General features: G+C 46.8%; 1 protein-coding gene and 2 long non-coding RNA genes across 5 annotated transcripts; 1 reads left to right on the top strand and 2 right to left on the bottom strand.

Moving 5' to 3' along the window:
- Positions 1–1,314: 1,314 nt before the first annotated feature.
- LOC109781981 (aspartyl protease family protein At5g10770) lies at positions 1,315–3,812 on the bottom strand. The gene is made up of 2 exons (XM_020340571.4): positions 3,358–3,812; positions 1,315–2,777 (listed from the first exon to the last, which is right to left on the bottom strand). Exons 1-2 carry the CDS (start codon positions 3,572–3,574, stop codon positions 1,444–1,446), a joined length of 1,551 nt encoding a protein of 516 aa, XP_020196160.1. The 5' UTR covers positions 3,575–3,812; the 3' UTR covers positions 1,315–1,443.
- A 5,850-nt stretch (positions 3,813–9,662) lies between these two features.
- On the top strand, positions 9,663–11,070 carry LOC120965300 (uncharacterized). The gene is made up of 4 exons (XR_005757991.3): positions 9,663–9,987; positions 10,342–10,425; positions 10,507–10,557; positions 10,802–11,070. It is a non-coding gene; the product is annotated as an uncharacterized lncRNA (long non-coding RNA).
- A 42-nt stretch (positions 11,071–11,112) lies between these two features.
- On the bottom strand, positions 11,113–12,297 carry LOC109781976 (uncharacterized). 3 transcript variants are annotated; one of them, XR_006664554.2, is made up of 4 exons: positions 12,016–12,267; positions 11,666–11,768; positions 11,481–11,584; positions 11,113–11,374 (listed from the first exon to the last, which is right to left on the bottom strand). It is a non-coding gene; the product is annotated as an uncharacterized lncRNA (long non-coding RNA). The 3 variants fall into 3 exon arrangements; XR_005757992.3 differs by lacking the exon at positions 11,666–11,768 and having other exon boundaries at positions 12,016–12,297; XR_002237428.4 differs by lacking the exon at positions 12,016–12,267 and having other exon boundaries at positions 11,666–11,800.
- Between the last annotated feature and the right edge of the window lie 311 nt (positions 12,298–12,608).

Below are 12,608 nucleotides of genomic sequence, written 5' to 3'. Positions count from 1 at the left end.
TGGAAGAGGAATTATGCCTTGCGGACAGTGGTACCACAAAGTCCGGCCTTAATTGGTTGTGCCTGACAGTGACTTTGTTGAAGGCATTGTTTTGAGAGCGCAGATCTTCTCCAGGGTGAAAACCTAAGATCTAGGATCGGGCGATGACGGTGCTTCTGCACTGTTTCCTTCTTGGAGGCGTCGCTTTTAGAGAATTAGGACTTCGGGTGTTGTCTAGGTGGTGGTTCGTGCTGCAGCTACGAGGAATTGATCACTGTTGTGGGATATTTCTTCTTCTTCTTCTTATTGTCTTTTAGTTGTGTGCATCCGTAATGTCTTTACGATATTGTTGCAGAGGTCGGGTGTAACTGGTATCTCCGCGATATTAATATATTTCCTTTGTCAAAAAAAATTCATAGACCTTTGCAAGATGAAAGTTCAAAACCGTGTCAGCGAAAGGAAGTTTAAACCGTTTTCCTATGACGGTTCTACATGAGTGTTATTATACCTGAGTAGTATGACAAAGTTTGGCCTATGGGTATATCTACACCCTATATAAAAATATAGTAATTAAATAACAAGTCAAAAAATCGAAAATATTTTTGAAATAAAGTTGACCTTTCATTGTACTTGTGAAAAAATCCACAAAAAGAAAATTCTCCCTTGACTTCTTAAAAAACAAATTTTAAGTCAAAATAGTGTGAACAGTGCCCAATAATAGCAAATAAAATTTGTTTCTTTTGTCAACGTTGGGTTTTTTTTCTTGAAAATTTATGTAATAGTGCAAAAGAAAGTCAAGTTTATTGTAAAAAAGTTCTAAACTATTTTTGACTTCTTTGTAATTACTAGTAAATGTGTATGTGCAATGCACGTTGATATTAGGTAATTTATTAATTACACGTAAATATCAGGTAGGATATTATTTACGTATTAAGTATGTGATTAGCATTGGCGTTAATATTTGATATGATATTAACTGCACACTAAACATGTTGAGCGCTCACCATTGGAGCAGCATGAGTCGTCGGATTGACCTGATTTGACGGCCGGGATTTGTTGGATCTGCCCCTTTGAGTCTTTTTAAATGGGTGTGGCTGGGTCTCAGTCGACTGAGATTTAATCAAGTCTCAGTCAAGTGACATAACAAGCAATAGAGAAAAAGAAAAACTGAAAATAAAATTTTGCACGGATCTCAATGTAATTCTTATGAATATAGCATCGACTGAGACTAGACAAAATTTTAGTCGACTGAGAATTAGCAAGACTGTTTTTATATTGATATAGATTTAAAAGAATCCCAGATAAGGTGTATCTACAACCAGGAACCAAGAGGTATTTCCCCGACAAAGTTCACACTCTTACTGAACAAGAGAGAAACATGACATACATTGTAAAAAGAAGAATCTCCGCTTTAAGTTACATTTTGCAAACACTTGAATAAAATTCTACTCTCAGTGTGTGCCGTTACATATGGTAGCTGCAGTCCTCGTCAGCAAAACCTAGCCCTGAGCGCACCGTGTCATACACGACCCTCTTGTTCTTCTGCTGGTAGTTCCCTATGATAGGCGTCTGGTCTTCGTACGGGAGGCCCGCCATCGCCAGGCACACCTGAGACCCGTCCTTCTTCGCCATGAAGAGCATCCCGGCGGCCTCCACGGTCACGTCGGCGCCGCCCTCGAGCCGCAGCGTGAGCAGCGGCACGTTCACCTCGTCGTGGCCCGTCAGGTTGTAGCACGTGTCGAGGAGCGAGAACTCCGGCGCGGCGGGGAACCCCGCGGCGGTGAACTGGCGCGCGAACTCGGCGCGCACGGCGCGGTACACGGACGGCGCCAGCCGCGAGATCACCGTGCCCGAGTCGATGAGCACGTTGCTGGCGCCGAGCCCCGACGCGGTCACCGCGGCGCCGCCGACGGACGCGCCGGTCACGTTCATGAAGTAGAACGGGGGCTGCGCCGGGTCTGCGATCATGCGGGTGTACGCCACGGCCGTCGTGTTGCGGTAGAAGGATGAGTCGCCCCCTAGGGAGAGGGACCCCGTGGAGTCGCCCGACGTGGTCGCCGGTAAGCAGTAGGAGAATACGCCGCCGAACCGGGATGCCGTCTGGGAGACAAGCGACAGCTCGGTCCGGCCGAGGCCCATGAGCCCCGCCGTGCCACCGAACAGGCCGTGGTTGCTGAGCCCGCAGCCAAACACGAAGCCGTCGAGGTTGGCGCCGCCGAGGCCGACCGTGTCCGTGGCCAGCACGCCGCGGCTGAACGACCCGTCGCCGTAGCCGAGCGCGTAGTAGCATCTCTCGTTGCCGCCGCCACCGCCGCCTCTGGCGCAGAACCCGGGCGCGCCGGTGGCCTCCTTCAGCGAGGCCGCGCAGGCGGAGGCGTTGCACGGGACGGCGGCGTAGGTGGCGGAGCTAGCGGGGTCAAAGAGTGGGTCCTGCTGCGCGTAGCAAGTACGGCAGGGCTTGCACTGCACCCAGGTGAGGTCGCTGCCGGTGTCCACGATGACGTTGAGCTTGGCGGCGGCGCCGGAGGAGTCTTTGCCGACCGCGATGGTGGTGACGTAGTTGAGTGTCTGGAAGCGAATGCCAGAGGTCAGCGGGACCTGGGCCGCCGCCTGGCGGGACTGTAGGGACGCCGCCCTGGGGAGCTGCAACGAGGCAGCACGAGCAGCGTCGGCGGCCAGGAGTCGGCTAAGGTATCCTTCGCTGCCGGCAGGCTGGTCGGAGATGGTGGCCGGAGAATGGTGCTTTAGCTCTAGCACTGTGGTTGCTCTGCTTGCTCCCTCTGCTTTCCTGTGCTCTCCTGGAGAAAGATGAGATGGACCAGAGCGACGAGTGTAAGAACCCATCAGGCATCAAAGACCTGTAGATTATACAAGTATTGTACGTACATGCATGCAGGTTGGAGTATCAGATTTTGGAACTAGATCATGATTTGGATTCTAGGTATGTATGGTATGGTTTCGCAGTGTCAGCACTCAGCAGCATAATAGGGCCACCGAAAAATACAGAATGTAAAATTCCACGTACGGCTGTCAGAGAATATAGATAATGTAAACTCGTATGCATGCATCTTTGTAAGACTGAGCCCATGTTGACACTTACCGTTTTATCATTCTGTTTTTTTTTTTGCGAGGACGTTTTACCATTCTGTTCACGGCTTCTCATTTTTGTTCTTCAACACCTCGAATTCTTATCGATCGGCAGTTGTACATATTTTTTTGAGAGTTTTCCCTAGGAATAGTGGATTGTGAATGTGTGGTCTACATAGTAAACTCTACCTCTCATAATGATATTGCCGAGGAATGCTTCGACCATACTTTTAGATAAGTCCAATCTAAGGTACAATTCGTACGTGGAAGCGAAGAAAACAAGTTGCTTACCTAGGATCTGAGCTTTGCTTTGTTGCGCGTAGCGGCCCTGGATCTTCACCGCGGCAGCACCCCACTCCAACTCACGCAGCGACAGCACCGCGCTCCTCTTCCCAACGACGACGGGGCCGCTGCCGGCGGCGGCCGCATTGCCAGCGACGGCGAGAAGCGCGAGGAGGCGGAGAAGAAGGTGGCGCCCGCGCGCAGAGCTGGAAGAAGCGGCCGCCATTGGAGCTGGGCTACTGTGGAGTGGACCTCGCTCGCGGGAGGGAGGGAAGCGAAGCTAGCGACCAAACAGGAAACGGGGAGCGCGCAATGGACAAGAGAACGTGAATGTGAGAGAAGGAGAGGATACGTACACGTACACTGAGAGTGTACATACCTACCGGGAGATGGATGGGATCGACATCTTTGTACTAGTTTTGAGCAGAGATGCTCGAGGTCGACGAGGGCGCCCACAAGAGAACAAAGAGAAGGGGGAGGGAGGGAGAGATCAGAGAATACGCTGTCACTTTGTTGGATGTATGCGATGTGCGTGAGAGAGAAAGCGAGACCGTGAGGGGCGCATGCATGCATGAAGGCACGACGCGGGAGCACGGGGGTACTGTAATTTTGTAGCTTTGTGAAATGTTTAGAATCACGGGCGCAAACAGGAGAGAGAAGAAGACGCTGGTGGCCTGCATCTCGTCAACTCCATCGACTCCTCGCGCGGGGATGCATTGCATGCGGCTTAAGTAGGTTAGCATTGGGAAATATATTTTGGTTCCTGGTTGTATATGCATCCTATATAATTTTTTTTAATATTTTAATAAAAAGTCAAAATAGGTAAGAACTATTTTGACAAAACACTTGACTTCCTTTTGCACTGATATATAAATCTCGACGAAAAAAAAAGTTGACCTCACAGCAAAAAAGACAAAATCTGTTTGCTATTATAGGTCACTATTCACACTATTTTAGCCAAAATTTTGTCTTTTTTGAAAAGAAGTCAAAAGGATATTTTTTGTGTGGATTTTATTTCTCACGAGTACAATAGAAGGTCAAGTTTATTTCAAAAATATTTTCAGGATTTTTTGACTTTTTGTTGAATTACTAATTTTTTCCCCATATAGGGTGCATATGTCCCCATAGACCAAAAATTCCCCTCCGTCTAGCATTACCCGTCACTCAATAATGCTACATCTACGAAACATACGTAAACTTCCTAACTAAATCTCTCTCCCTCCTGATTTTCATGGGATGGGCCCCTTCACCCCCCCCCCCCCCCCCCCCCCCCCCAAATCCTCCAATCCTAACTTGAACCCCTACTAACCAGTTTCCAAACATATTCGTACTACTCATCGGTGGAGGTAAATTAAAGGCCATATGGGCATACCGTCACAAAAGTTTGGCAAGCGGATATTAAAGGAATAGATGTCGAATGGACTCCTTGCTACCAACAAAGCAGTACTTTGTGCTTCCCTGTCAGTTCCTTTTTATCAGGTTATCTTTGGTTAGGATCACCTTTTGATCCAGATACACATGAAGATTTTAATTTTCAACGAAAATTTAAGTTTCGAAATATATTTATGGTATCATTGATGAGGTTCATACACATGGATTTGGCTGAAAAGCATTGGAAGTGTGCAACTTCCAACGGAATGTGTTTGTTTCCTCGCTAAGGTTGACTGTCATTAACCTTGTAACGAGGTGTATCTAGTCTTTTCATTTTCCTCCGATGAGTGTCCGCCGAAATTCAATATTTAGCTGGACTTGGCCCATGACCGTGGCAACAGAAACATCCTTCGGCTCACGGTATGAGAGAGACACAAGTATGACATAGCTAGAGGCTCATCCCTTAGCCACGCGTTCTTCCAAAATCTAGTGGTTAAGCCATTGACCACCAGGAAAGCTCCCTTGAAAAAACACTTTTTTTTTACCCTAATAAACCTTTTTTAGAAAGGTGAGTCACTTGGTTTGGCTTGAACCTAAGAGAGGGTTTTAGAGTGAGGGTACTTATTTTTTAGCACCACTTGCCAAACATCATCCTCAGTGAATATCTTGTAGAGCCATTTTCTCAACGAGCACATACTTTTAATACTAAGATCCTCCACGACCAGTCCTCCTTAGTTTTTTGAAAGAAAAATTGTATCCCATCTTGTGAGACTATATATGTGTTATGTTTGTCACATTGCCAGCAAAATCTAGATCTATAACATTCCAATCTTTTTTGTACCCTTTTAGTTATTTCAAAGCAGAACAACATGAACATCGGTAGACTCATGATAACTACATTGATTAGGCTTAGTCTTGACCCAATGGACATAAGATTTCTCATCCAACAACCTAGCTTGATCTCAAAGATCCTTGATACATTTACATTCCGTGTTGAGGAGTTTCCCAAACTAGATTGGAATGACATGGTATATAAACAGTCAAGAGACAAACTCGTGACCAAAAAAGTGCTTATACTGATCCTCTTCCCCTTTGTCCTTTCCAAAGGCAAAGAGCTCGCTCTTGTGGAAGTTAATCTTAAGACCCGGTAACTGCTCAAACAGATCAAAGATAAAGTTCCATAGTAAAGAGAAAGATTCTTTTCTTAGCTGCTTTTAGAGGCTAGTGCGGAATATAAGTTCTCTAGAAAGGCAACTAGGTGATACAATCCTATATGATGTGTTACAACTAACTAGCAAGCTACACAAAGTAATAACAACAATTAAAGCTAGGGTTCATAGACAACCGAAAGTAGTGGAGACGATGATGTAATCCGAAGTTCACATACTTGGGGTGTGCTAATCTCCGTTGGAGAGGGGGAACATCGAATGCTCCCACGACAATGAATGTCTCACCTTCTTCTCCGAGAACCTCAAGCAACGAATGCTTAGGTTCCCTACCACGAGGGATAGCTCTTGGGGCGAGCTCCAAACCCCCACAAGAGAGCATGGGTAACAAGCACATGATTTGGAAGCTCCCGAGAAACACCTCTAGTCTAGGGCTCCCCACAAATCCAAGCACCACTAGACTTGCTAGGATCTCGCGGAGAATCAGCAAACTCGAGTTGTTCTTCAATGGATTGGTGGAATAGGTGATCCTCTTGTCTCTCTAAAATATGGAGTGGATTGGATGGCTAGAGAGGGGGAGGAATCGAAGAATTAAACTTTTAGATCAATGGTGTGAGCGTAGTGGAGCCATCCCCTTCTCAAGTAAGATCTCAAGGAAGAAGGGGGTATATAAAGGTCAACCCAAAAATCTGCCTGTTGTGCATTGTCCAGCTATGTCGGATGTTCCGACAGGATGTCCGACACAATGTCCGAGCCTGTCCAGTAGACTCTGGATAGAGCCAGATATTGCCTCAAAATATATGATGTAACATCCCACCTATCGGATATTTTGTCAAACAATCCGACTAAATGTCTGACACTGTTCATAAGCACAAAACATAGAGAATTCATGGCACTCTTTCTCACATAGGGTGTGGATGGTCTTTGGCTTTATGTTAAGTGATTCCACACAAGATCCATGTTGCATCCCCTCTTAAGAGCACAACATATCTACGACTCAAAAAGGAGAAAGCATCGAGCAAAAAATTGGCATGTCGTCTTCCTTTGACCTTTTAGCTTAGGGGGGTGACCAACAATATGTTTCATTTACAAAGATGTGTAAACCAAAACATAGTTAGTCATCTAATCTCTATCACTATTAAACACCAAAACCATCATTAGGGACGGATTTCCTTCCGAAAGGCCAGACTGCCCTTTTACCGCTTACAATTTATGCTCCCCTACGTCAATTCAAATAAGCATGTGGTGTCGTTTTTTAGCGATACTTAGGTTGAAGTGTAATTGTTCAACTGAGCAATATAGTAAAGGCATGCAAAATGGTTAATAAGCTGATTTCTTATGTATTTCACGTCATTTCGAGAAATCAATAAACATATTATAGAATGAGTTATCTCATAGTGTATCTCTAGCATTTAATGTTATGAGATCCTAAAATTATGAGCAATTAAAATTAAATCAGGAAAGTGTAAATAATAGAGATAAATGTCTTATCTTTCTTCCTAAGAGATCATCTCTTAACTACGAGAAGGCAAAACTTGGTTTTCTATTTCTTTCTCTTCCACGACCACTTATTCTATGTGTCAGCTATATAGCATCATTGTGCACGTCCTAATAAGGAATATGACTAGGCACGGAACCGAACCGTTTGACTTAGTCAAAATAAGGAGAGTTGCTCCTGTATTGTCCCACATTGGGCAACAAGGAGACAACCCTAGCCGATGGTAGCCTTGGCTCCTTCTTCGTTCCTCCCCCACATTGTCTTCCATGGTTGTTGACAGGCAAATCCCGTGGGATGCACGACATCGAGGGGACCTCCTCCCTTCGTGCCAGGGTGCATCTGCACTAGATGGCGAGTGGGGGTAAATGTGCGCTTGGAGACTGCCAGAATTGCGGGAGGAGGGGGGCTCGTGTGAGAGATGAATCGCCGCACGTGGGTCAGATCTATGTTAAGGTGCATCGATCTAGGCTGGGGCGTGTGTCGTTGTGGATCGACTTTGCAATGGACATGCATCACAGCCGGTGGCAGCAACCATGTTGGCGTTGGCGTGATCATACTAATGGTGGCCACGATGGAGGACGCTGAGATGGCGTCCTCGAGAATGTCATTGACGGATCTGTCAAATGGCTACAATGACGACTAGATCTAAGTCATCACCTTACGTCTAAGTGTCCCTCCCTCTGTCATTGATGGATTCAAAGAAGGGGCAACAATGACTGGAAGTGATAATGCGGGCTACTGATGCTTTCTCCAGCAACGTGGGTGGGGGCCAGATCAAGCAATATCGGGGTGTGTCGAGCCCTTGTTAAAAGTGTTGCTTCGAAGCTCGGCTCAGGGACTAAAAATCCTAAGTTCAACTTTTGGTTGAACTTGTCAACATTAGTGCACATGCAACAATCCCTTCTTAAAGGATTTTTCCAAAATAGCAAATGATCGTTGTTTGAGCACATGTCATAGGGTTTGCGATAAGATTGTGAAGATTGGATGGTCTTAGTTTTTCTTTAAGGCCATGTTTGGCATCAACGATTGGCTTTACCTTAGCTATGTACATCACATGCCTAGGGTTATCCTGCTCTTCGAGAAAGTGTGTTGCTGTGCAACTACCTTTGTGGTTAATCTATCATACCACTACTCTAAAATGTGTTGTTGTGGAGTGCGGCGATTTGTGCCCGGACTCAGATGAGCCCGGGCGTGAGCAGTACCTCGAGTTGACATAGAAAAAAAGTTCAATTTTTTTTGTGGTGCAAGATGCTCCTGTGTGTGAACTCCGTGCAAAATTTTATAAAGTTTGGACATTCAAGAAGCTCGTGGCAAAAGAAAAACAAATTTTGAATGTCTGAGAAACTTTTTAAAATCGCACTGTTCATGCCTGATTTTGTCTTTTTGCCATGAGCTCCTCAAATATCCAAAATTCAGAAAATTTTGCATGAAGTTCACACACAAGAGCATCTTGCACCACAAAAAAATTCAGAATTTTTAAAACTTTTTTCTATTTCAAATCAGGGTACCCCACCTTCTCCCGCCGGTGTGGCAACTCGTGGACGCCGAGGCGCATGGAGCCGGCGTCCTCTTCCTCGTCCGGCCGCTCGTCCGGCTCGCCCTCCCTCTCCCCGTCAAGCCGGCCGGAGCCCCAGGACACGCCGACCGGTCGGCGCACCCGCGGCGGCGGCATCCACATCAACGAGCCCTCCCCCACCTCTGCCCGGCTCATCAGGCCGAAGGTGGAGCCGGGCCTCGCCGCAGAGTACGAGGCCATGGCTCGGGCTGGCTTCGACGACGAGGCTGCCCTCAAATGGGCTCGGGATGACTACCTCCGCGACGAGATGGTCCGGCAGCGCCGAACCCTCGAGGAGATAGCCGCTCGCTGGCGTGGGCGCGAGGAGGACGGCGTTGTTGTCCTCGACGACAGCAGCGACGAGGATGCACTTGGGCTGTCCAACCACCCGCGCATCGGCGACCCTGGGCAGGAGAGCAGCAGGGACGGCGGCCGCGATGGAGGCGGCGACGACCACGGCGGCGGCGACTACACGAAGTTCTACAAGCTCCTCGGCATGTAGAACTTCAGGGCGGCGAGGAACGGCGACGGCGGGGCCAGTAGTGTTTGTTCAATTTGTGGCCGAGTTTTGGTTTTGAAAGAACGAAAAAACGCCGTGGAGTTTGGCGGTTGGGAGCATAACATCCCCACGCCGCGGTTTTCGGCTTACCCCCATGCGGCGCTATTTGGACGTTCTTGTGGGGCCGGACGGCATGCTCTAAGTGGACTAATCCCGCGGTGCCCACATCGCCCACCTAGTTTACCAGCTGAAGTAGCCAAGCCCGTGAGGGGATAAGGCACCGCCGCCGCCTTCCACCTCCGCCATGGCCACGCCGCCGTCGTCCACCTCCGCCATGGCCACGCCGCCGTCGTCCACCTCCGCCATGGCCGGCCTAGCGCCACCGTCCACTTCCCCCATGGTAACCCTAGTTCCCCCCTTCATCTCCACCATGGACGCCGCTGCCTTCTTCCTCAATGTCCGCAAGAGGCCCATCGACCAAGAACCAAAATCAAGATCCAAGTGGAGAACAGTCAAAGAAGAAGCTGTAGCAATCTCCAAAAATCCCAAGGTAATCCCTTATTTTGGCTCTCGGCAAAATTGTTGGGTGAGTTAATTCAGCGATCTGAATTGTAGGCGTTGAATTAGGATGCCACTGCTTGGACTTTGAGCGTGGTTCCTTTTCCTGTTGTGTGTGAACAGCTGAACTGTAGGCGAGATGGCATATTTTTATTTAGTATAGATAGAAGTGTGCTGACTGTTGAGTGATATTTATGATGCAGATCAGTTTTTCAGGGTACCATATTTTGTTATGCCTTAAGCCCTTAGCTGAATGCACCAATTTGTTGGATGCCTTAAGTAAATCCATCCTTTACTGAATGTTTTGTGAAACTTGTGCAACTTGACTGAATGTTTTTCTTTTCAGTGCTGCGATCTACTAGTCCACTAGTTGATAAGCCTACAAACCGTCGAGACTTTGATTGCCTACAAAACTGGCTCAGAACAGCCGGTTAGTAAGTTTTTCTTTTGTTCTTCACAAAGTTAATAACCACAAGTAATCTCGTAATTTCTCTATTTTTGTGTTTTGCAGACCTAGAAAGATGCAAAGGTGTGTCATTAGAGCCGGAGGGAGAAGATCAAGGTATATATTTCTGCACTTGAATAAAAAATTATCCAAATCTCATATGCCTATCTGTCTGCAGAGATACGTCAAATTTCAGATGTATGACAAACTGTTTCCCTCATTGTCTATCTATTACTGGAGTATTATTGTTTAATGCTAACTGTTTGGAAGCTGCTCATTTTTCTCTGTGTTGTACTTCTAAAATTTGGCAAGTCGCGAGTTCTGATTCAAGAGTACTCATTCATGTTCTCTTTTTTGTTAGATTTTAGTCAGCTGAGTTGAAGAAGCAAGTAAGCCTGAAGAAATGGACAGATTGACATTTATACATCAGGAAGATATGAACAAGCAATCTTGTTGTGAACCAGAAACAGGTAGAAGGTGATAAGGTGGGCGTCGGAGTGAAAAGGAGCTCAGGCTGAAGGATTGATCTAATTACTGGTTATGTTGAGCAAACTGAATTTTAGTCTAATTTGTACCTGGATGCTTGTAACTTGTGTTGTTCCAGAAATAAACTGAACTTGTCTATAAAAATGTCTGAATGTCAATTTGCCGTGTTTTGTCTGAGGATATCCCTTTGTTGATGAACTTAGAGACTGATAATTACCACACACATACCAGTAATGTCTGATACAATAACTTAATTAGTACTACAAGCAGACCGACGAGTGTTAAGAGTCTGATTACCACACGGAGTACACTGCCCTGATGCTGACATGAATTAGGCAGTTCTTCAGTTATTAGCCTCCATAGTCTCATCTCAATCTCTAATAGTAACGCTGACATTCACTACTAGTGAACCGGTCCATCAGCTAGTCTTCTTGTTCGCCTCCTGAATCTAATAAAAAAAAAGGAAAAAAGAAGGCAGATAGAACCAAAGGTAAGATCTAAAGGCCAAGCAAAAAAACAGATCAAAACTCGAGGGAAGAAAAAGGGGTTGTTACCTCGCCGGAGCCGTTTGCCTGAGGAGGAAGCTGCGCGCCGGAGCCGTTTGCCTGAGGAGGAAGCCGCGCCTGAGGAAGCCGCGCCCGAGGAACAACAAATCCAGCTGCATACGCGCCGGAGGAAGCCGCGTTAGTAAAGAGGGGCAATCATTAGGGAGGGGAGGGTTTTTAAGTTGGAAAAGAACCATTTTCGCCCTCCATCAGCGTGGCAATTGCAAGACGAACTTCCTCCTGAATTTTGGGGCGGTCTTTTGCTGTCTCCTCAAGGATCGCCTTCTCCTTCTCCAGCTGATGGATTTTCTCGTCCTTCAAATCTTCAGTGTTTGGGGGGGGGGGGGGGGGGGGGGGGGGGGGCAAATGCTAAAAATGTTCTAATCTAAGTCTCCCTAGCGATAGCTGGAACGTAAAGCGCGTGCAAGGCAGCCATCCCGTACGGTTCGCCGCCGGCTGGCATGCTAGCCTAGAAGACTGGCAAAGTTGGAACGGAGAACAAAAGAAAATTGTAGAATAGCAGACGAAGGAATAAGATTGGTACCTTGCAGCAGAGAAGAAGGAGACGAGCGCGAGCTTCTGGATTCCTTGCTTCTGGAGGACGGGGCTGCTAATGGTGAACCTCTGGACCGTGTTTTGTGGGTAGTATATGAGATGAATCATCCGCTAAAATCTGTGAAATATAATACGTAAAGATTTCCTAAATTGTAATGGACAGAGCGGATGGCACTACAGCTAATCAGACCGAAAACGGAAAAGGGCGCGGTATGCGCACATGCGCTCCCTCCTCCCGGCGGGATGTTCCCAGAAGCTGCGGCGGGCGGTGAGAAGAGCTTCATTCTTGGTTTGATTAGGTGAAGCTCGACCATTCAGGCGCATGCCCAGCAAAAAATCAATGTATATAGCTGGTTTGCGCGAAAAAAGTAAAAACACTCAAAATTTGTTATGCTAGAGGATCGAACTCAGCGAACACGTAGGGCTAACCACCTGGACTACGACGAGGTACTGACCAATTCCAGGGCGAATATATAAAGTATATTGTAGCAGCGCAATTTATTACACACGTAAACATTTACTGTAGCGCTTTGATTTTAGATTATTTGAAAACTTTTGCAAAAAAGAAAAATAATCACGAAT

The sequence above is a fragment of the Aegilops tauschii genome, chromosome 5 (assembly GCF_002575655.3).
Source record: "Aegilops tauschii subsp. strangulata cultivar AL8/78 chromosome 5, Aet v6.0, whole genome shotgun sequence".
Taxonomy (NCBI): Eukaryota; Viridiplantae; Streptophyta; class Magnoliopsida; order Poales; family Poaceae; genus Aegilops; species Aegilops tauschii.
Note: the sequence above shows the minus strand (reverse complement) of the source record. Positions and strands in the feature narration are given on the sequence as shown.